The sequence below is a fragment of the Lichenostomus cassidix genome, chromosome 8, assembly GCF_008360975.1.
Source record: "Lichenostomus cassidix isolate B80296 chromosome 8, HeHo_3.0, whole genome shotgun sequence".
Taxonomy (NCBI): domain Eukaryota; kingdom Metazoa; phylum Chordata; class Aves; order Passeriformes; family Meliphagidae; genus Lichenostomus; species Lichenostomus cassidix.
Window position 1 is genome coordinate 5,972,536 of NC_139489.1, and position 24,990 is coordinate 5,997,525.

A 24,990-nucleotide genomic window follows, 5' to 3' on the forward strand; every position below is an offset into this window, starting at 1 on the left:
ACTTGAAGTGAGAAATTGAGTTCCAAGAGTAAATAAAAACAAGATTGAAGGTTTAAATCCTCTACTAGGCTTTTTGAACTTATATACTCATTAAATGTTTATTGGAGTGGTGGGATTACGAAGGATTTGGGCAGCTTCATCAACTGGTATATACTTAATCACTAAGTAAAACACTACATTTGATAGAGTGTTTCTCACGATGCCACACTCAATCCATCTTAATGAAAACCGCTTCAAACTGATTTAATTTGAGAGCACTTGGCAGCTTGAGTGCTCAGAGATCTTGGCCTTTTCTTGACAAATTCTCAATGCTGTCCAGAGCAGAAGGTGCACTCTGCAGTTCATGTCTAGTGAGACAGTCATAGCTGTGTTTTAAGTCTGTATTGTGGATACTTTTTACCTAAAAAAAAAAAACTCTGTTCTATATAAACATTATAATTTCATTATATGAAGTTTTTTTTCCCAGGGATATTTTAATTTGAGTTATTTTAAGAAAATTAACTTATGTCAGAATATGTGTTTTGAATGCAGAATATGAGTTCAAATTCTTTTTAAGAAAACAGATGTTTTCTATTAAATCTCATTGTCTTTTCATGTATTGGAAAGGGTGGTAATTCATAGTTATTCAACAAAATGTTGCTTAAAAAAAAAACCCTTGTAGAAAAAGTTGAGGTGTTTATCTGCTGTGTTTGAGTTGTTAGACAGTGAAAATTAACATACATGATGGTATCTTTTAACCTTTAGAGCAACTGCTGCCACAACAATGTGAGTTTTTGGTAGGAGAGGTGGAATGAGGTCAAATGTAGCTCTGCTTTAAAATCTGTATACCTCTTCAGCACAAAAATACAATACCCAAGATACAGAGCCTTGCTTTTAACAACCAATGTCCTTGGCAATGAAATTCCCAGTCAAGGGAATAGTTAAGGGTGTTGTGAGTTTATTTCCTAGGCTTATTGCATATATGATAAGAAAATATTTTCAGTATTTCTTTTAGTGGGGTCAGGAAGAGAAAGAGAGACAGAGGTTTATTAAATTAACAATTAAACTGGTTTTTTTTGTGAAAGCCTTCCTCTACCTATTGGAAAGAAGAGTTTCCCTGTCGCATTAGTTTCTGAAGAATGAGCTTACTTTTGCTCAAGTAGCTACACTGCCATAGGAGTTGCTACACCTGATGCCATGGAAGAAATCCTGTAATAGACATTTTTTAACAAGATGTTTGGGGGAAGTTTCCTAGTGTCTGAAAGCAGTTTGTGGGTGTCTTGTGTTCCGAGACATCAGGGTGTTTATCCTAACTTAGGGTGGTATTGTTATTAATACTGGATTTTAATTGCTGTATTGAAGTGTACTGAGTTATATATGTGAATAATACTATGGTATTTTCTTTTATTGGAGCTTGTTTGTCTTTTCATTTTTATGGGTGGTTGCTACTCTTTTAATATGAGAAAGAATAAAGATGTTGGCTTTGTCTTTTCAGGAGCTCTTATCTTTATATACCTCTGTCAGCTCACCTCCTGCTCCTCTCTCAACCTTTCTGTCCACTGACTTTTAATAAATATGTGAAACATCTCTCTTAGCACAGATTGGTATTGTCACCTCAATATATATCCCTGCATTCTGAAAATGAATCGTGTTTTTCTTCTCCTTGAATTCTGTCTTTTAGGTTCAATTTAGAGGCAGCACCATCCCTCTCACATATGGGTTCTTTATTTCCTGAATACCTAGAGCAAAGTATGCTCCCTCCATGATTTGATGTGTTCAAATAAAAGCTTTTTTTTCTCCTTTTCTTGGTGGTAGCAGAATAATCCTTCATGCTTTCTGTAGTATTGTTTTTATCTGTGTAACTCAGAAAAAATGTCCCTTATTATTTCAGCTAATAAAGTTTATACTGAACTTATTCCAGGTTACAGATGGAGGAATTGCCACTTTGCAGATCCTAATTAAACATAAATAACCTGAATATTAATGTACATGGTCTGGTTGAAACTGGAGGACAGGTATAGAGGTATAATTCTAGGTTTTCAGGAAGAGTGAAGCAGCTGCACTATGGTAAATGTCAGTGCATAAGCTGCAGTTAAGTCCCATGTTAGTCACCATTTTCTTCTCAGTCTTGCCTGATGTGTGTTAGCAGTTCTGTCCTTTAATTTGTAAATTATTTCTGAATTTGTGGATAACTATTGTTTAGAAATTTCTGCTACAACATACCAGCTTAGTAGCTTCACTCTTTGCCTCCACACCCTTCATTTTTCATATCTGAAAGAATAGCTTCATCTTTCATATCTGGAGGGTTGCTGCTGGGTATGGGTCTCTCTTCAGCATCCTCTGTATTTGCTACTAAATAATAGATATTTTTTGAAATTGTCTGCCACACTCTACATTTTCTCCTCTTTCAAAACTTGTAATTATAGATCTAATTCAAGTTTGGTGTTAATTACTGGATACCATTTGCATTAGGTAAGGTATAACTACAGGTGCAATTGTTTGAAATGGAGATACAACAGTATAATAGGATCAAATAGTTGGAAGATGAAAGTAGGCTAAATCAGGCTTTAACACACCTTTACCTGGGAGAGTGGGGAGCTGTTTGAACACCTTACCCTGGTTCCTGTGGATTCTTCATCACTGATGGATTTTTGAGACGAGATGTTTTACTGAAACGTAAAATTACAGAAAGATTAAATTAGGAACTCATTTGGGGATGTCTTATGCCTTATATAATACAAAGTACGGGATCAAAAGGTCATGGGGATCACCTCACTCCTACTCATTAACCTGTGGGTTACAGTTTATTTCAACTTTTTTTTACAAGGCTAGATAGAGAAGCTGTGCCCAGTGAGGCTGATCCCGTGAGCTCCAAGATCACTTTGGAGAGGTGGATCAGATTGTGCTCTTCAAAGACTTGAAGAAGTGCAAATGTGTCCCTTTGTTTATTTGAATTAGCTCTCACTGCATAAAACCTAGAGGAAAAAATTAAGATTTTGATTTGGTAGCCAACCAGCTTGAAAGGACTCTCATGCCTTTAGCAGCTGTTATATCACAGACTTTTCTGTCTCAGTCCTTACTTGAACTTGTAAACCTGAGATACAAAAATAACCATTCAGATCTGTGGTTTTGATGACCCTTATGACTGCATTGCTATTCCCATTCCAGTTCATATTCTTTTGGGTTATCTGAGTTATTCACAGTATTAGGAACTGTCTGAGAAGCTTGGAAATCCCATTATCCAGTGATCCCAGTTTAGCCACCTCAAGATCTGTGTTTCTTTTTGCCTCAGCGACAACTTTTCCTACAACTTTGCATGAGTGACAACTTTTCTTCTAATTATGTATAAAGTGTGTTAACTTCTCTGAAGTTCAAAAATGCCTGGTCTTCAGCATGCACATACTCTGAAAAAATACATCTCTTGGTGGCTTAAGTTCCTCAAGTCTTAGGGCCTTTGAAAATCCATCAGGTATTCAGGGCTTAAAACCTTTTTGGTATTCCATACTTTTTTAGGGACAGTAAAAGTTTTACCCTGTGGTATTTTTCTTTTCTTCGTTAAAAGTTCATGCCAAGTATATAACCTCTGAGTCACATTTTTGAGAAATCCAACACAGAGCAGTCTAGTGCTCCATTAGTAGGCTTCTTTTGTGAAATTCAAGGCTGTTCAACAGTTTTGTAAGCCTATTTTAATAGTATCGACTGAAAAATACCCAGTATTTGTCACAATAGAATCCGAGAATTTACTCTGACTTTTCAAAGGCTTGAAATAAACACAACCAAAACTTGCCTATAAATACGTGCTACCATGGGTTAGTAAAACAAACAAAAAGAAAAATAAACCCACACAACAACAGCAACAACAACAAACTTCAAGCTGTGAGCCTTTTGCAATCATGCATTTTTCCAAGGAAAAAATACTCCTGGCTTTCACTAATACTTTTCAAAATCATGTTTTAGCCCTTCAGTTCTTCCTGCTACCTCTTTGCATTTGTCATAGCAGTGCCCACCCTTAACATTTTGGGTGAAGTATGTACAAGTACACTCTTTTATATGCGATGGAGTTTAGTCTTTGCCTGGTGAGATTTGTTGATGCAACAAAAATTACATTCCCTTGGGAAGTAACTCAGTGTAAACCTCCATTGTGTTTGTGCCTGTTCTGTTTACCAAAATTTGTCCCTAAATCTTTAAGCCTAAAACTGTACATATTTTGAAACATTCTGTTGTACGGAATCTCATATTTAACTGTTTCATGGGGTTGTTTCTTTGGAAGTAAAAGTGTTTCTCAAGAGCCTTTTTTTCTGTCCGCTCCCAGTGAAAAGAGGAGAGCAAAGCCATCCGCTTACCACAAAGCAGTGCCACCACAAAGGAAAGATTAAGGGTTTAGAGAGAGGTCAATGTGGGTTTTTCTCTAACTAAACACTTTCCTAAAGTTTCCTTGTGGAAAAAATAATGAAGTCATCTCAGAGTTTTTAAAGAATTTTTATTTCTTTTTCACCGTCTGCATTCGCTTGTCTTCTCAGCATGGATGTTTAATCTTTCTAGGCTTTGTGAATTGGTCCAAATGAATAAGTGGTGAGCTGTCTCTCTAGGAGCTAGAGGCTTATTCTAAGGCCCTAATCACTGAGTAAACACATCTTTGCCCTCCCTCTCTTACAACTGCTATATAATAGTCGAGATTCTAGCACAGTAACCTGGATATTGCAGGGATCGACGCTTTGAAATGCAGAACGGCTGATCCTCAAAAACAGACAGTGCCTGATCTTCCCCTGCCTCTTTCTTCTTTTTAAATTAAATATCACCACAGAAATGCTGTTTTATTGCATGATATTGTGCATCAGTGCCCTGGATTTTCAAGTTTAGTTTCAGTCAACATTGTTGGCTGCACTTATATGGATCTCTGCATGTTGGGCTTATTAATGGCCCTTCCTGGCACATGTGTACGTGGTTCTGAAGAACATTTAAATTAAATTAGACAAACAGTAATGCAAATTACTAATCCCTTTCCCAAAGTCGAATGTTCAAATGTTCCTTTTGTAAACAGTCATTAAATTTTATCCAAAGCCAGTATATGAGGCAAGAGCCATGCAGGGTTTTTTTGCAAAGATAAGTTTGTCTCAAAATTGCATCCCATGTCGTGCTGTATCAACACACATCACTATCTAGGGTTCAGTGTTACGTCTGATGAAGAGATTTGAAATAGCTTTAAATAAAAGTCTGAAAATAGCACCATATCATCTCAGCAAATATGCTCAAGTACTATTTTAAAATTAAGTAATTTATATGAGTATGGGGGAATGGAAAGCTGTAATTTTCTGAATTATATTTATGATTCATTGAATGCCAGTTGCAGAATCACAGTCCTTAGCTAGCTCACTGTCTCTCTGTATTTTTGCAGCTTATTTTCTGTATTTGCATACACACAGATCTGCTTTCCAAAAAGTGGTCTGAGATTTTCAGGGGGACATAACTGCTCGCAGTGAAGCTCAAATTTTACTTGCTAGGGTTCCAGAAGAACAGCACAGAATATTTTGTTTAGAGAGACCACAGACACCATCTCAACATGCAGTGATAGAATTGTTAAGGTTGGAAAAGGCTTCAAAGACACCAAGTGCAGCCATTAACCCAGTGCCACCATGTCCACCCCTAACCCCTGTCCCCAGGTGCAACATGCACAGTTTTGAACACTTGCAGGGATGGTGATCCCACTTCCTGGGCAGCCTGTGCCGATGCCTGGCCACCTTCTCAGTGAGGTGAGCTGTGAGCTCCCCACACCATTTGGGTGGAGGGAGAGCTGCCAGGACATCCAGCATACTGAGCTGCAGCTTTTGGGTCTGCAGGCAGCTGTGTTGTTACTCATTCGCCTCTATCTGGCTACAGAGGTGGTGATAACAGTGCACTGTCATTGTTTTTCAGCTTGTTTATAATTGGTTTTTTGTGGTAGATTTTTTGCTGTCCTATCAAGAGGTGTGTTCCTTGCTCCTCATTCATTTCATAGGTCTGTTGATAAGGTTTTTGTTTTTCATTCATTTGTTGTTCTTTTCATGTTCTAAGCATATAATATGTTGCATTTTAATAGTTGAAATATTAGGAAGCATTGAGAATATTTTAAAATATGCAGGGATGGACCATTTGACTTGAAATCTGCTTTTTTTTTTTGTGTGTGCACATTGAGATACTTGTCACCCTTGATAAACCCCCTCATGGGTACTAACATACAAACCTGCAGCAGCAACTTTAAATTGCTAAACAGCCTCAGGAACTTTTCACTCATCTCTTCTCATGTCTTTTGCAGAGAAAGCTTCTTGCTATCTACCTCCACCATGATGAAAGTGTACTAACCAACGTCTTCTGCTCACAAATGCTTTGTGCTGAGTCCATTGTCTCCTACCTGAGTCAGAACTTCATCACCTGGGCATGGGACATGACAAAAGAAGCAAACAGAGCAAGGTAAGACTCTTGGAGTAGAGCAGCTTTTCTCAAGGAAGGTCCTTATCTCTGGCTATCAAATCTTTTGGTGCTTAATATCTATTTGAACTAAAACTTCATGCTCATTCTCAGCTGATCAATCAAGCTGTGCTGGCTGGCACATTCACCAAGAATTGGACTGTATTATTTCTTTTTTTTTTTTTTTTTTAGTTTATTTTCAAACATGATTCTGTATTCAAACGTGTGTCTTCACAATTTTGCATTGCAGTGCCATAATATTACATGACATTAATTGTGTGTGTGTTGGTGTAACTGCATGAGAGCAGTTACTATAACTATTGTTGTTAATGAAAATGTTATTTAAAAAATATAAATTAGTATTAAGAACAGATTATGAAAAAACTTAACACTTGCAATTCATATGAACTTTTTTGAACTACAGTTTTCTTACAGAACATTCCTTTGGGAATGTTCAGATAGTTTAGTTTAAATATAATAAAGGTTTTAATATAATAAAAGCTATCTTACGTCTTAGAGAGGCCATTGTTTTGATAATGAGGAAAGAAATTAAAACTGTAGATTCTGCCTCCTTCTACATCTTCTGCAGATTACCAACGAATTTTCTTAGTGTTGTGCTAAGGCTTCTCTCTTCTTTAGCTATTTATCAGTTGACCATGATCTACTGAAAATAATGATATTATTATTATTGTTACTATTATTATTATTGTTGTTGTTGTTGTTATTACATTTAGAAATCAGACTTGTTTGATCCTCTAACTTGAACCTTATTTCATAAACTTTATTTACCCAGAAGATGACTGGATAATGTCTTGCCAGGATAGCATCCTATGTATATTACTATAATCAGAATTATTCTAACTTTTGACTGAAAGATGCGACAATCATTTGGCCTGGAATAAGGTTGCCACTTCTTTACACAATTCCAGTGATTATTGAGCAGTGAAAATTACACATTTATGTTTCTTTCTCTTGTGGATTATTAGAATAGAGCATTTATGCATTTCTAGTCTTCATTGTGTAAATTATTGTTAATATTTCTTTACTGAAGTGACCTTGGAGAATGGAACAATCTCTTTTTCTAGTGCACTTTTTAAACGACACTTGTGTTTCTCAGGAATTCCTCACTTGACCTTCTACATTTTGTCATCGGAGGGATCAGCAGCAATGTTTCTAGTTTAAGTTATCCCAGAAAAGTGTAAAAGGTTATGGAAAAAAGCAGTTGTGAAAACAGATTAAAAGTTTCTAAAAAGGAAAAAAGTGAGAGAGGAAAAAGAAACATGTAGGTTCTTTCATGGGACCAAATACATAGACTGGAAAGTTGCTTAAGTCTTTTGGTATTGCCATTCATGGGCAGTAAGGAGCCTCCTCCTTTTCTTTTATCCCACAAGTTGGTGTAGAAGGAAACACTATTTCTAAACCATCTGTAGTGGCTAAGTTCAGTTGACTACCTGCTGTTCTATTGTCTGCTTTTCTATTTAATTCTCTAGTTTCTTTTATTTTACAATGACAAAAAATTGCAGTGTCGTTTCTTTTGAAAAACTGTGTTTGAGGGGTTTTTTTATGACTGACGATCAACAGCCATGTAATTGCTTTGTTGTGTTTTACTAAAGAAATCTATTAAGTAGCACAACTTTGATACACTAGTAATAAGAGTTTGCAGGTTACACAGACACCTGTGGTGACCAAAGCGACAGAAGCTGCTTGTTAGAAAGAGCCTGTACAGCTGTGTCCTATTAACTCCTTATGACACTTCTTAAAACACAAAATAAAGGGCTTGTTTAAGGCTTTATAGCTCTTCTCAATGAACTTAGGCACCGATTGTGCTGGACGATAGGGTTTTTAAGCCTTCATTTTTTTGCTTTCTGTTAACAACAACAAAGAAGCTGTCATATTAACAGTGAGGTCAAAAAATAGTAAGGGGTAAACAAGGCATGCTGGCTCGAATTAGAATAATTTCGCAGTTGTGTTTAGTGTCACATCCTGCTCCTTAGACTGTGATTTTTTCAGAGGGGGCATGATGCTTCCTTCTCCCCTTGGGAAGTGCCAATGCACTGTGGGCATTCCCATAAGTAAACACTCAGTCCCTCTGTTTAATCACCACCCTTCATGTGACACAGGGACAGTGGTCTTGGAGCCCATTCTGTTTTCTATCCCTATGAACAGCATTAAATGTAGCTTTTTATTTGAATGGTGAGAAGGCAACAGCAACAAGAGAAGGAGCTGGGTTTGCCTGCTGGTGCAGCCCAAGAGCAACTCTCATAATTGCTTTGTAAAAGTGCTGGAAAAGCCAGGGTGGAACAGCAGAGGAATCAGAATTGATTTACAGCAGTAAACAGGGACACCTCAATGTCAGTAGTAAAAAGCATGGTTTTGATACTGTAGAATGGCATGAATACATTGAAACAAATATGAAGACTTTCCTTGTATAAGCAAAAAAATCGTCTGAATAGCGTGATCTATGGATGTCATTCTATTCCAAAATCAGTTCTAATAGTTGTTTCTGTCTTTCTCATTAATGAAATGGGCTTCATCCTGAACACTCTAGAACAAAACCAGCTCTAAAATCTTGTCATTTTCCCCAATTTTTAATGTGTTTGTCGGCTGACACTGATACAGGAATGTGCTTTGAATCCTGCATTACTCTACAAGAGCATGTTTCTTCTGGAATCTCTTAATCTTCAATATCCATTCCAACAGAGTGAAGAGAGTTCTGTAGGTAGAAGTAAAACACTGTGTGAGCACTGGGTACCTGCCAGCAGTAGTGTAAGAGCGTAAAAGTTACAACTTTGGGAGTCAGACCTTAAAAAATTCCTTTCTGCAGCCACCCAAGATTGTTACTTTGTCAAAATGAAGGCAAAGTCTAGTTAATAGAGCTAAGGGGAGGTTTTATTTTGGCTTACATATGTTTTAATTGCCTCTGACATGAGGTGTGCAGTGAAGGGGACAATTACTTTAACTACGTTCTGTGATTATGAATTTTTTCAGTATTCATCATAACATTATAATAAAGGGAAAATAAAATAGCCTTCATTCAGGAAAAGAATGTATTTTTCATAATGCTGTTGAGGAACATACATGAAATCTTTATCTCCTGTAATTTAGACTGGGGTTTGGCTGCAGTGCTCTGGCCCTACTGTTTGGCCCATGCACACACCTGCATTGGGCCATCATTTGGGCTGAGCAATTATTTTTCCAGAGGGATTCCAGGATAGATAAGCAGGAGAGCCAGACAGGGGCAGCTACAGTTCTGGCACTTCTTGACTTCGAAGAGTTGAGCCAATACAATTGTTCTAATATAATTACATGCATGGGAGTTGTAGATATTTATGCAAACACATGCCTAACTGGTTTTGTTAATTCATTAATATGCATTAATATATTTGCATCCAGGATAGATGTATAGTGATATATATACATATACATGCACACATACCTTATATTTGTACCCACAACATTTACAAATGTAGATAATGCCTTGTATTAAGAGGTTGACAGCACACATAGTGTTTGCCAAGCAAAGCAAAGCCAAAACCATCAGACAGTGACTCGAAAGTCTGTAGCAGCTTTTTAGCTTTTGATATCATTGCCCTTGGGCACCGTATTTCAAGGTGTTGCCAACTTTGCTCTGCTCTGATGACAGGTACTTGTTAGTTTTAATGGTCAAACGATAGTTTTTCACTTTGCTCAAGCTTAGGAAAGAGTTAATTCACTAAAGTGCTTCTCAGCAGCAGGTTGTCTTCACCTGCAATTTCCGTCATCAAGTAATTAGCCATATTCACAGTTGCTGACCCTTAATTCTAACCTACTGAATGATGCATGCCTGGATGAAGACCAGTTGACCATATTACTCCAGCTCCCCAATCCCATTTGATCCTTCAGCAAATATATTGCAGGTGTGGGGTCTGTGAGAGCAGGAGGAGGTGAGTTAATTTCTCACTGCCTCTTCAGGAGTGACCACAGATTCTGTATATGTTGCTTGCAAAACTGTTGGACGTGTTCTTTAGGCACTAAATCCTTAACAGGTTTCACAGAACAGTGTGAAAACCTTTTCTATTGTATTCTGCAATTTTTTATTTAATCTACTTTAATAGCAATACAGTGCCAGTCAATAAAAACAGGTCAGAAGTCTAATTAATGTTTTAAAAATAAAGGTTCTCAAACACCAGGCGAGTTTGTCATTTTCTGTATGGCTTGTTTTGAGGAAGAAGAGGAAAGAAGGTGAGGAGGGAACCCTTCTGTTCCATGATTACATCCCACCCGCTCATTTTCTCCTTTTCTCCTTTGCTTTTGATTTTAGTGGCGGTCTTAACAGAATGTCAAGATCAATTTGCAGCATGGTTTAACTCAAGGTTTGCATTCTGCCAGCAGCAATTGTCCTAACGAACAATGCCGTGTGTTCTTGTAACTTCAGAAGCTTTTAGAAGGCTCATGGCAAGGGCAGCATCTAATGACTTTATTAGTGTAGGGTTTCAAAATGGGCTCAGTAATTGTTCGCATCTCTTTGTCATTTAGTCATAATTACTGCATAGTATTGTTCGGGGTTGCACTTGTGAATAGTTTCCTAATAGCACTGAAACGAAGGAAAAAAAGGAAAAGGATAAAAGGTGATTGTCTCTTTAGATGGAGAACAAAACAGCCTGTATATAGATGATGGTTAAACTGTTTATTATACACCCACCAGAAAAGGTAAACTATCCCTGCTTAAATATTTATGTGCTTCAAGGAAATTTCATGTTAGTAATCTAAAAATGTCCAAATTTGGAAAACTAAAAATCAGCAGAGAATGCATTTTAATCTGGTCGTGATTAGGAAGATATGGATGTCTATAATATCCAGCTATAAATAGAAAGCTGCCTCTGTGATGTTATCAAGGTTTTCAGTGCATCAGTTTATATGCCTTTAGCAATGTTTTAAGGTCATCGGAGAGAAGTAGTTATCAAACCCAAGGAGTTAATTAAACAGATGCATTTGTAAGCATATGTTTTAGGTCCCTACTATAAAACCAAATCTCAAAGAATGCTGTATCCCACTGTACTCAAACTACAACCTAGTTGTTTAAGCTTCTTGAACAGAACAGGTGAAAGAATAAAACTCTGTGGTGTCCTGTGCAAGAGAGGTGAAGGGAAAAGACCAGGTGGTCAAAACAGGTTTGTTGGCCTGTTTTGGGGAAGAATCTGGTTATATCCTCTTAGTGCTTGGTTCTTCTTTCCTCCAGTTTGGAGACTTTCACTGACCTTACAGAATTGTATTTTGCTTGTCAGGATGATTCTTTGATTTGTGAAGATTAATCTGAATTCTGTGATTTCCAATGGGCTTGTAGCTTCTCCTGCTTTACCAACATCTGTAAAGTAACTAAACACACTTGCAGTTTTTATGTAGGTTATTATTAAATTTGTGTATTAAATCTCATTGTGGCAAGCCTTGGATATTGTTGAGGAAATCATACAGTACGTGAATGGTGATGATGCAAATACGTCTTGTGTGTTCCATTCTTTGTGCAGTGTTCTAGCAGGGGTTTGAGGTATATTTTATTCATATATTGACCAATGATTTTGCCTGGTGTCCAAGGATTAATGGGTTTCTGGAGGGCTGTGTTTTAGACTGAAGGGGTTATGAAGTATTTACCAAACCTTGCAGGATGGGAATCAGATCTTCCATGGTTTAGGAAGAGATAGACAACCCGCTCATGGAGGCTTTAATCTTGCATGTAGAAAAAGTGCATAAAATCATTCTTTTTAACATCTGAATCTGATGTTTAGCATGTGGATTCTGAAGAGGATACCCACCTAATTTGATCTAGGCTGCTCTGTACATATTTAAAACATCCCTTGTGTCTTTTCTCCTTATGTTTGAGTCAACAGTTAAAACCCTACCAAAGTGGCTAAGGCAATAATTCTGTATTGTGGAGACCAAGATTGTTTTAATATGCCACTTCAGAACCTCAGCTCTTGCTCTTTAAAAAATGTAAATACCTAATAGAAAAATGTTATTTTTACATTAACATTTTAATGAGTCTTATGTTGACTTTGCACAGTATATAATTATTATTAAAAATAATCTGAAATCTTGGGTATTTAATATTCATAATTGTTTTCTTCGTGCTCACCAAAGAAGTTACTTTTTTCCAAGTCAATTTCTGAAATGTTAAAGCTTCTTAAAGTAAGGTTGGCTTTGGTTATTATCAGGCCATAAATAAATCACACATTTTTGGCCCAGAATCATCCAGGTTGTGTACTGAAAGGGAATAGATCTTTTAGAAGAGATTGTCAGATTTCTACTGCTGCTGCTTTTTGAGGAGGACTTTAGGCTGAGATGATACAGCAAAAAACATCTCCAGTGCAGCCTTTCTGTTCTGTTAAAACTCATTTCCAAGAAGCACAGTGGGCACCATGTGCCAAAGGACCTCATTTTGAGGAAATCCAAAGTTTTCCCTCCAGTGTATAAAAATAAAATGTAACTACACAAATTTGTATGCGTAGGACTGTAACAAATAACCAGATCTCTGTTGTTTTTGTTGGTACAGAAAGTAAGGAAAATTTGATCTAAAATACTATGAATTTTTTAATATTTATTTTAATACATTTTCCCATACATTTGGGAGCTAGGCTCTGTGTTTGTGAAAGAGGATTTGAACCAGTTCACATTGGAAAATACAACATGACAGTTCGAAGCCAAGGAGTGACTCTGCTTTGTCCCTTTCTGGGCACCAGAGATATTCCTAGCTTTCTAAATTGTTCAAACTGAAATATTAAAGGAATATTTACATTTTTCTAAAGTATTTTCCAATCATAACTTTTTTCCAGATATCAAAAAATACTGAACTCTGAGGTCAACACTTTTGATCACCAACACTTTGGCCAGAAGTGGCTAATTTTGTTACTAAAAATTAAAAGCTGCACATTTTCACAGAAAGATATTATTGCTAAACCCCACCATCTACAGAGTGCTACGTAGCATATCTGAGATCAGGAGCTTTGATAGACCATTTTCGTGGCACCACAATAATCTTCCCTTTGTGCCACTTTTAGCTAAAAAGTGAACTGTATTTAAGCATTAATACCTGTTCAATCTGCATTTAAAGAAATCGGATAGTTTGTAATTTTTTTTTCTTTTGTTTCTTTATTTGTCAAGCCATGGGCAGTGTCCATGTTTATTCTGTAGCTGTAACTACTGGTTTCATTGCTAGTCATGAAAGAAATGATGCTGCCTGCCAGAACAGTCACTTTCCTTGATCAACTTTATTCTTGTAATTTCCAAGATTTTTTTTTAATGGATTTTTACCACATAAAATGCTTTTTTCCCTTTCTCTTACTTGTCCCTCCTTGAGTATTTTTGTAATTTAAAAATAAAAGGACTAGTAGGGTGCTGTTTGCCCTCCCTTCTGGCAGCATTCCTGTATTTCCACTGTTGGTTGGAGATCACAGTAATCCAGTGCTGTGGAAAACCGTTTTCCCTGGAGGGACATCTGTCTCTTTGATGGACTCCACAGGCACTTCTTTTGGCAGCTCTGGGGATGCCACTGAGAGATCTGGCACACTTCTGCTTAGATGAAAGTAAGAAAATCCCTTGTTAGTGATGTGCAGAGTAAGATACTGGTTATTGCAGCAAGTTGTTTTGGTCCTGCTCACTTCTAACGGTACATATCAACACAGAGGGGAGAGGTTTGTGTCTTTAATTCTGGTTATGAATCTGAAAGTAAAAAGGTCTGCAAATATAGAATTCTGCAAAGGCAGAAAAGGGGAAAAAATAATGAATGAAAATTCAATTCTTACCCATCTAGTAAAATGAAGGGTTGTGTTAAAAGTGGTTGCCACTGACCTGGTAAAGAGCAGCTCTGTGAGCTGAGGGGTTGCTGGTGAACTGAACTTGCACTGTGCCACTTTTGGAGATTGCTGCTGCATCTCATTTCAGTGTTGCATTGTTTGCCCACCTCCACATTCTTGTTGGCTTTTCTACTTTTTACTTCAACAGACTGGTGGGGTCTTTTGGATGTATTTGGATGTTAGTGAGAAGGTCTTATGTGTCCTGGCTCTGCTCTGAGGGTGCACACTGATAACCACCAGCTGGTCCTTCATGCCTCATGAACATTCTCATCACAGCTGTGGTCAGGATATTGATTATTCAGTGTTGGAAATGCTGGGAAGAAGAGTTGTTTCTCATTCTTACCCCAAGAAAGTCTGTAGCATTCAGAGCAGAATTGGTGTGAGCTGCTCTTGTCATGGTGGGTGAGCGAGCTGAGCAGATTGTGACAGCAGCATGGGAAGGGAGGTGATTGGTAGGAGCAGGACAGGTAACACCAGTGGCTGTGAGTGGCACCAAGAAGGAAAAGATCATGAGGGGAGACATTGGCATCTGGCATCTGTTCTGCTGCTACACAACCAGCAAAGTCTGCATGCCCTTGCAGCAACCTGGCCTGACATGTCACCTGCTGAAGCCAGGGAGCGCAAACCTGTCCCAGCCTGGATTATAGAGGACCCCAAGGTGTCATGACCTGTCAGGTTCTATATAGTCAGAAGTTCTGCATATAAAAATTCATCTCCCAGAAAAAACACACTTAAATACATCATTCCGACTTCTCTGCATGCAAAACCCATACCTATAAAAGTGTATTCTGTGACTGAGTTAGGGATTGACTAAATACAGAATAGATTTTAAAAAAAACAAAGCAAACCAACACCTTTGACTAGTAAAACTAGTACTGTAAGAGTCTCTTAATTTTATTCCTTGTAGCATTATTCTCTACAGCACTTTCTCATCTTCAGTTTAATATTATGCTTTTTCATGAAACTTGAGTTCTGTGGTTTGGTGAAGACTCTTAAACAGTTTTAAAACACAAGTCTCAGGAATTCAGTTCAATTGTCCACTGTCTTTATTGCTTCCAGGAGTGAAACATTGAACTCACATAAGTCATTTTGCCATAGAACATCACCCCTGACTTCTGTGAGGCCAACATTTTATTTTCCTGTTCCCACCTTGAAAGGAAAACATGAAAACCACTATTTATCTGAAGTGTTTATATGTCCAGACTTTACAGACACTATTTTATCCTTACCAGATGTTATGTCGCTATTTTGGCGTTTCTGGTATAGTCGAGTTTGTGCAGCTTTTTTGGTGTCTTCTCTGTGTGTGATTGTTCTGAGTTGCAAAATACAGAGGATCAAGGAGTAACATTTATGGCTTTGAAATACTCACTTGCCACCCATTGCCTTCCATCCAACTACAAATTATCTCTGAGGAGAGTTTTTTAGTACTTCAGGTGCCTTGAATCAGCCCAATGCTGTACTTGTTAGCCTTATCCATTTTTTGCCATTTTATTAGATACAATATATATTGATTAAAAATATTACTATTTTGAATCTTTTCAGTATCTTTTGAGAAGAAATTACTTGGAGCACTTGACATTTTAATGCAGTTTGTCTTTTCAAATAGATTTGGCTTCTAATGCATGTGACAACGGGACTTTGCTCTTCAGTTAGAGCATACATTTCAGAGCAGTTGTTACCTAAAATATTATCATAAGGCATAAGAAAACACACGATTTAAGTTGCCTTTCATGAACATAATTAAGAATTAATAAGCCTGTACCAGTGGCTAGTCCTCAGAATTTCCACTGTTTTGCCTTTTGTGACCCGTGTTATTAAAAGTCCATTATTTTTACAGACTTTATTAAATTGGATCTTATTAAAGCATTCTATATTTGCATTTGGTCTTTCATAATTCATTATTATTATGACATTTACTTTTTACCATCAGATCTGAAAACATATCATAAGCTACCCTTTTCTCTTGAAAGAAATGCTAATTTCAAACAGTCCTTTAATGGAAGAGAAAAGCTTTATCAGTTTTTTCATTTATTCAAGATCGTGTTAAGAATACTAATGTTAGACTTCTGTATGCTAATATCTAAGAGCTTTTTTTGGTCAAAAGCTTAGAATTATTGTTTTTTAGACCACACTGCTAAGTATGTCACTGGCAGGGCACTAGTACAAAAGAAAATACAATTCTGAAGTACCATGTTTTAATTCTGTGACTGATAAAACCAATTTCTTGATCTTTCATTACTACATTACACTTTTGCATGAAATTTACTATTTTTGTACTTCACAGTGTTTATTAGATTGTGGCTCCATTTAGTTTCTCTTTAGAAGTTTTTAACAATTGATTTAGTGTGATTATTTTGGGGGGTGGTTTTGAATTATAGCCTTCAGAGTATTGTAACAGGAAATGGACTACTCCATCAAAGAAATGACTGTCTCATGCAGCTAGTAATTGTTTTAATTTAGGCAGCCTGGACCTTATCATGTTTGTAAATATTGTAACAATTTAGTCATAAAAAGAGATAAAGAGCTCTAGAACTGAATGAAGAAGATGTTAATCAGTAGGTAACATGCAGTTAAACTGCTGAATTTACCATAATTATTTTTTAAAACTTAAATTCAAAAACTCCTCTACAATGTTAACTATTTTTTTTCCCCCCACAAGGTTTCTGACGATGTGCACTAGACATTTTGGGAGTGTTGTAGCCCAAACAATTCGAACTCAGAAGACAGACCAGTTTCCACTCTTCCTAATTATTATGGGAAAACGATCATCTAATGAAGTGTTGAATGTAATACAAGGTACAGTTCTCACTTTATATTAAAAGTATTCCTTATATGAGTATTGAAACTGTTACAAGAGATCTTTGCTAACTGTTTCTCTTTTAGGGTGTCCAGAATATGAATTTATTGCACAAAACACACTTTCATTGGCCAGGATATAATTACCATTATCTCATTAATGTATTAATTAGCATGGTGTTAGAGATTGAAGTTGCCACGACTGCAGTAGAATTACAGTTTAAGTTTTTAATTTTTTTCAAAGTGGAAGCCTTATTTCCTAAATAAGTAGCTACACTTAGTTTTCCAAATTTCCAATTTCCTAATATAATCTCACATAAATGAAGCTTTCTGGTTTCCATGAGCAGTTCTTTCTGGTGTAACCATTCCTCTGCTTTCACTGACAGCAAGATGACTTAGATGTGGAGTGTTGCCCTTTGACTGCTGTTCTCAGTATCTCTTCAAATTAGAGCACATCAAAGAATGGCTGCCTCTCATTTCTTCTGCTTTCTCCACAAGTTTGCCTGCATGACACTGTGTCCTCATTTTTTTATTGCTTATGTTTAGAAATCTTTATTGTAGTCTCCTTATTTTCCTGAGGAAATTCAGCCTCAGGAAATGCTGCCTTTTGCAGTCGAGCATTAGTATTTGTCTCTGCATTTGGGATTAATAATTTTCTCGAGGAATCTGTAGTGGTCCTTCCTGTGGACAAAATGGTTAATTTTTTCACAGATTTTGTCTCCTCAGTGTAAGGTACAGCACAACACTAATTCATGGTAAGAGTGCCTGTCACTTATAAAACTTATTTAATAGAAACAGTCTTATAAATAGCTTGGTTTTCTGAATCTGCAGTACAGTTCAGCACCTTTGTCATCCCACTGAAGTCAGTGTTGTTACTGACTTAAATTACTTAACTCTTCTAGTAATTTGGTGACTCAAAGCCATAATACAATGCAGTTTTATATTACAAAATAATCCAGATTATTCAACTGCATTCATTAAGTTTTAACGATTTGCCAGGTTTTCTGCAACCTTTTGTACTAAACTAAAATGATCACCTATTGTAGCCTTACTGAAATTTATCCTTGAACAAAAATCAAACAATCTCTGCCTGTTATTTTCCCAGGCATTGGGACACTGGTGTCCTTTAACAATACCACCCCAAATGAATGGTAGTCTCTGAAATCCTGCGTGTTGTAGCATGTGGGATAACATTTTCTGCTAAGGTAGCAAATGTTAGAAATGGGAACAATGAGGGCCTTTCAGGGCTGGGCGAGAAGGCATGTTGACAGAAGAGATACAACAATATAGAAACCTAAGACCCCAGTGGCGTTTATTGAAATGCAGACTGTCTAAGTTTGCTTTTGATTTTTATTTTTTTTCCTGGGGTTGGAAACTATGGGGACAGTCTTGTTTTCTATAGTGGTACTTGTTCTGCTGGGGTCCAACAGCTGTTTAGGCTGACAGATGTTAAGACTTTATAGTTTTTGACCATTTCTCATGGTTTAAGACCTTTTAACTTCTATGACAAGTGGCTTTAGTGGGTAGTCTAGTCTTCGGTTTAGAAAGAGAAACCAAAGAATGCATCTTAGTAGGAAATCAGAGTAATCTTTCAGTCTTATTGAAGACTGGAGGCATGCTGGAAGAAAAACACAGGGAGGTATCTATTTTCCTATCTATGTGTTCTAATTCGTGATACATACATAGATGACACTTTTCCACTTCATTAGCTTTGCAAGTTTTATGAGACGTAAATACACTGAAAAAAAATATATTATAGTATTTGAAATTTTAGTAGTAGCTATGCACTAATAAAATGTGTGTGCACACATCCATTTGACCATTTTATTCTGGGTTTTTCCATTTTTTTAAACCAATCCACTTGGATGCTGCTGCCAACATCTTCCTTTTGTTGCCTGACTAAGCAATTGCTTCAGTCTCCCTGATTATACCTGGGAATTCTAAAACTGTAAAATCAATTTCACATAAGAGAATCCCAGATCTACTGCTTTGCTTTAACGTCAGTGATTAAAAAACCAAAACAGGGTTACTTAATGCAAGCACAAAATCAATTGTTCAGATTTTCACCACCTGAAATTTTAGCCTGTGATCAACATTTGTTTGTAAAAACAATTCTGAGTTTTCAGTAAAGAAGTGAACTGAAAGCATTCTACTGAGATATTTGCACTTTCTACTCTTGTCTTTTTTTCTTTTTTTTTTTAAAGTCTGGCTATTTCTTACGGATTAATTCTAAAATGACTTCTTTTTTGTTTAATAACTTTAATGAAATGAAGTTCAGCTATCTTCCTTTGTTGCTAGGTAACACAACAGTGGATGAGCTAATGATGAGGCTGATGGCTGCGATGGAGATCTTCAGTGCCCAGCAGCAGGAAGACATAAAGGATGAGGTGAGCACTGAAAGTTGCTGCAGATACCTCCTGGATTCCACTAATCACTGGGGGTGTAAATTAACCTGGTGTTTCTTTAACCAGTGGAGCTGGGTATGATGTTTTTTAGTCTCTCTTCCACTGTCAGAAATTAAAAAGGTTGAGTCTCCTTTGTGTATTTATTTGGGTCTCTCAAAACAACTCCTTTTTGATCTTGTCATTTTCAGTTTCTTTCCTTTTTCTGAGCATTAGTCACTAGTGACTGTTCACATCATAGTGGATATTATAGATCTTCAGATGCTTAAACAAGGAAACAACAACCAGATTTTTTGCCAATGACAAGCTCCAAGTCATAGGTAGAAAAAACCCTAAAAATAGATTAATATGTCTTAAACATGTTTGTTTAAAAGGGGGCTGAAACCAGCTTTAACCAGTATATCAGTGCTGAACCACCATTCAGAATTATGCAGAATGTACAAATGATGACAAGACTTCTCAAAACCAATGTTCAATTACACAGAAGCAGACACAGTGAGTTACACAGCTGAAAGATCCTTATCTGTTACTCTATAAATTGAGAGTGACATTTTGAAGTAATGAAGTACTTAGGAATTTATAATAATAGGTGTGTTGCCATTCAAGATTATTTTTATCCTGTTGTGTAGACATTGATTGACAATAATTCACTAAACACATTCTTCACATTTAAATCTTGTATCTCATTAGTACAAGATTTACTGACTATAATATGAAGGCACAGTATCTGCACAATATCTGTCATTCACTTTTTCTTCTTTATTTATGCTACCTGTAATTCATTGGTAAAGAAATTGACTTTAATTTTGTTAATACTGAACACAGATTTAAATATGAGGATTACAACAAAAATCCAAGGCACACTATAACAGAATTTTTTATTGCATTTTCACAGGAGTATGTTGAGTATGCGAGTCTTTTTAATTCTTTAATAAGAATGTAAAATTTACATCACTGATAAGCTCCAAGAGAGGTTCAGAATTAAAAACTGTAAAAGCTGATAAAAAGGAAGAAAACTGAGAGAAACAAAAGCATATGAAGGCAGAGAAATAAGAGCAAACAAGGGATAGGAGAAGAAACTGGAAGCAGGAGTGATAGGATTGGAACAGAGTGGGGAACAGGACTCCAGACTGGACACAGAAGCAGGAACTGGCTCCTGTCCTGGGCTGCTCTCTGTCCTTCACTGCAAGGCCAAGAGCAGTGATAGTCCAGTCCCCACATGGGATTGTTGTCTCCTGCCTTCTTTCCCCAACTGCTCTGCCTGTGTGGGGAGAATGGAAAACTAATTTTTACACATTTCTCCAAAATCTACTTTTGTCCAAGTCTTCTGTAGTCTCCTCCTTTTTTTTTTTTTTTTCTTCTGTTCCTGAGAGCACCAGTGACATTTCTTCCCCAACAGGAGCTTTTTCTACCACACTTTGACATTCAGAAAACCAATGGAAAATTTCATAAACTTTGGGGGCAGCTTTCCAGACACTATGGGTTCTATACACAAATAGGATATTTACTTACACCTTGGCTCCACTCATTACAAGCACACTGAAAAGGTGATCTCAGACACTTTTGCCTTTGAAGCAGGAAGTTTAAAAACAAAAAATAACCTTGCTTTATGAAATAACTTTTCCAGAGAGGGAGTATTTGACAAGCAGTCTGTACTCAATAGAGGGCTTCAGCCTGAAAACAAAATACTGCCTTTTTGTGGTTTGCTACATAACATGTAGCTTTCTTGTAAGCCTTGTACTTGACAACTTCAAGTGTTCAAACATCAACACCTTTTATTTTTTTAAGATCTTACTGCAGTTGGTGCAATTTTTTCCCAAATATTACAATAGCAAACAGGATACAGAGTCCGGTTTCTGTTACTGTTTTCTTAATAGCAACAATAAGTCATCGTGAAACCACAGGAAGATAAGCAGAAAATTCTTTTGTGCTTTAGAAGGAGAAGTCACCTCTGTAGTGTTGCTGTAAACAGAAGTGTGTGAGAGAGAACCAGAACTGAAACATTTGTAAATGACAGCATGAAGTCAGTAAGGAGTGAGTTTATGCAGCTGAACTTCTCATGCACATGAAAGCTTCCAGCACAGCTATTGCACAATGCTGTTTGGCACAGTGTGTTTTGCAGTGCCCTCTGATGGTTATTTGGGTACAGGAGGACTGGTACCACTCCAGCTGATGGTCCAGATGTTCACCTGATGTTGGCTGTAGCTCCAGGCAGCTCCCTGTCCCTGAGCGTCCACTGCTGGTGTCGGTTGGATGCTCAGAACAGCATCACCAACTTACCTTCCCTGAGTGATGTGAGCCACCTCATTAGCTGGTGGTAATAATAGTATGTTTCAGCTAAATCCTGTGCTTTTAAATCCATGTGTTGGTAAAATTTACCTGTTTTGACTCATAGCATTTTAATGGGGCAAATCTGTTGCATATTTTTATAGCATCAAGTGCTAAAATACCATCACTTCACTAGCAGTTGGATTTAATTTTTAGATTTGTGTGTTGCACTCCATGAAGCTTTTTCTTATTTGATCTCCAAAGAAATACCTTGAAAACACTGAGATGCACTTGTGTACTCATAGTAGCCCAACATGCCCCCCATGCAGTGGGGTTGTGGATTATTGCAGACAGGGAATAAATGTCATTAAGGAGTTTCTCCTGTGAGCAAGAGAGGGTATCTATCCCAGAGCAGGGATGACCAGCCTCTGCCACTGTTGATCAAGGTGTGCACTGAGATTTTTCGGGCACTGACTCTGAAAAGAGCTTCTAGTATCAGTTCCTCTTGAGTATCAGTTCCTCTTAAGTGTCAATGCCTGGTGCTGGGCTTAGGAAAACAAATAATGGTTGTAAAATATTGTACACCCTGCAAAGTCCATTTTTAAACACCCCGTGAGCTCGCTTGCTTTAATTGGATAGTTAAATAATCATCTCAGTGTGGCGTGATGGGCCCGAATAGATCCGAATTATTTCCTTTGTGAGATTAATGTGAAGAGATCTGTGATTAAATCCTGGCATTACAGCACAACACACCTGTTCTGGGCCCATCCTCAACATTTTTTCTCCATTGCCTGAGGAGGAGGCTTCTCAAAGGATTACAGTAACACTTTTTGACAAGCTTATACAGGGCGGAGTTTCCATGTAATGACAGGGCTCATTTGATGATGCCTCAGTAATGCATTTTTTATTTTTGCTGTCAACATTTATTACTGTAGAAGCATTGACTGTTACACAGCTGGTCCAACTTGTCCACATTTAAGTAACAGTAGGTCTCTGGTCGTGTTTATTTTTGTCGTTATGCAACACTGGCACTCCTGCTCTTGGATTAGACTTCAAGGTGGAATTGTAATACCCACAGTTGCTTCAGAGACCTTCTTATTTTTACAAATACCGATTAAAACCTCTAATTCATTTTTTGTCTTCTGGCACACTGGTCTTCAGTGTAAAGGAGAGACACTTCAGAATTTTTAAACTGGAAAAACTGCTGTAAACAGACTCTGACTGAAGATTACCTGTAGAAAAATGTAGGACTGCAGAGTCACCGTCTTTCCTCTCTGTTCTTGGGTGACATTTGTCCTTCCTGGATCCTGCAATGTCAGGAAAACACAGGTTCTTCCTCACCAGTATCTAGATGGGAATTTAAAAAACACATGAAGGAAAACCAAAACTCCAAAACAGCAGTATAAATTCTTTTTCCTCTTTTCCCTGCCACACTGCAGGAGACCCCTGCAACTTCTGTCTAGGAACTGAAGCTCACATGTAAATCAGTAGAAATCAGGCATATGAACACCTTGGATAATCTTCTTTCCATCTAACACTGTCATGTGTATCATGGTGTACAGTATTTGCACAACAAGAGATTATGAGAATACACGAAATTCATTAAATTCCAAAGTGCAAAAGCATTATGGTGATGACAGCCGTCTAGCAAAGATTGGGATTTAACCCCTCAAAAATCTAATTAGCACATCTACTAATTATTACTAGTTATAACTAATTAAACTACAGTAATCAAAATTTATTTGAATAAATTTTCCAGTTTTGTGTTGGTAATACGATAGCAGCGCAAACGATGGGCTCCCTATTGAGCTCTTCACCACACACACCTTGGAAGGTGCAAGTGCTGTCTTCAAGAGTTTATAGCATGGGTAGAGCTTTGGCAATGGCAGAGGAAAGAGAGGTGGAAAGTAAAATTTCTTTAGTTCCTGTGGCTTAAATTTACGCTGTACATTGATAGCTCCGTTCATTGAATATCAGCCCAGCTGGGCAGATGTATCAAGACTGTTTTCCATGGAAAGGCACTGCAGGACTCCTTGAAGGTTTTGGGGTTGGTTTTCTTCTTATCACTTGAGTTAATCCCCAAACCTCAGTATCTGGAACTGAGCTTTCCTCCTTCAGTGTGGATAGGCAGGATCCTGTAGTGGTTCTGTGCTGTTCTACCCCTTCCCTCTGCCCCATCCTGCCTCTTCCTATGGTTCTTCTCCTCTAAAATGTCCATTTGCTTTGTCCTCATCGTTCCCATACACCCAACATGCTTGTGTACACTTTTTCCTTCCTTATATTCCCCATCACGTATGTTTAAGTTATACAATGTGCAAGTCTGTCATCTTAGTGAGTCAAATTAATGCCTTTCTTGCACTGGTTTGTTTGGACAAAGGGGTGTTTCTCTTTAACGCTCCCATGAATAGCCTTAAGCATTTGCAGATTTTAATTTCAGGAGTGGTTCAGTGAAATGAACTGTCTTTCAGATAGGCATTCAGCATTTGTAAATACATTTTGTTTTTTTCTTTCTTTCTTGTAATAGCCCTTTACTCACTGGTGCTCTGAGAAATGTCTTCTGCTCATGGTTATCTTCTCAAGTTCTGTCTCGTCTGGTTTTACTTCACAGTAAAACTGGTCCTGAAGGGCAAGGGGAATAATATAACATAGCTCCCTGAGACAAATCAGGTGCAAAGCTGATTCCTGGGGTTAAATCATTAAATCCTACCTTCAGAAATGACAATAATAAATAGGAAAAAAGCCCAAAAGGGCCAATGCTGTCTTTTCCAGCAAAACATCCCATTCAAAAAGACAAATGTATTGTATGTTTTTAACTTGCAGAATATGCTGTCCTAAATTGAATCAAGAGTCCCCCTTTTCCCATCATCTTGCATCTGAAAATGCCTGTCTTTAGGCACTTCAGGATTAGCTTCAGCAAATGTTTTTCTTAGTCTTGGTGCACTGGATATTACTCAGGAGAAGGTTTTCTCTGGTCCATTGTAGGTATCTCATAAATATAAGTGTTTGCTATTTTTGTGATGACTGCATCTGTAAGAACCAGAATAGCAAGAAAATTCATAGCTGGGGAATATATTCTGTGAATAAAAGCACATTTTTTTGAAGTTGGAACCTTCCATTGAATCAATGTCCACCCATTGTCTCATTGTCAAAACGAGAAAGCAGAAATCTGTGACTTTTTCTCTTTTTAGGTGCAAAGGAGAGTTGTCTCCTTGTCTCAAGGCCAAAACCCCTGGGATGTGGATGGTTTACATTAACATCAGCCTTCAGTCACTGCT

The 24,990-nt window shown here is 37.3% G+C and overlaps 1 protein-coding gene across 2 annotated transcripts in view; it reads left to right on the top strand.

Moving 5' to 3' along the window:
- Window positions 1-24,990, top strand: part of FAF1 (Fas associated factor 1) — a 156,047-nt gene that overhangs the window by 108,786 nt on the left and 22,271 nt on the right. For both annotated transcript variants that reach the window (XM_085067624.1, XM_085067625.1), the window contains 3 exons: window positions 6,272-6,426; window positions 16,909-17,045; window positions 19,344-19,432. In XM_085067624.1, coding sequence (XP_084923750.1) covers window positions 6,272-6,426; window positions 16,909-17,045; window positions 19,344-19,432 — 381 coding nt within the window. The remainder of the gene's footprint in view (window positions 1-6,271; window positions 6,427-16,908; window positions 17,046-19,343; window positions 19,433-24,990) is intronic.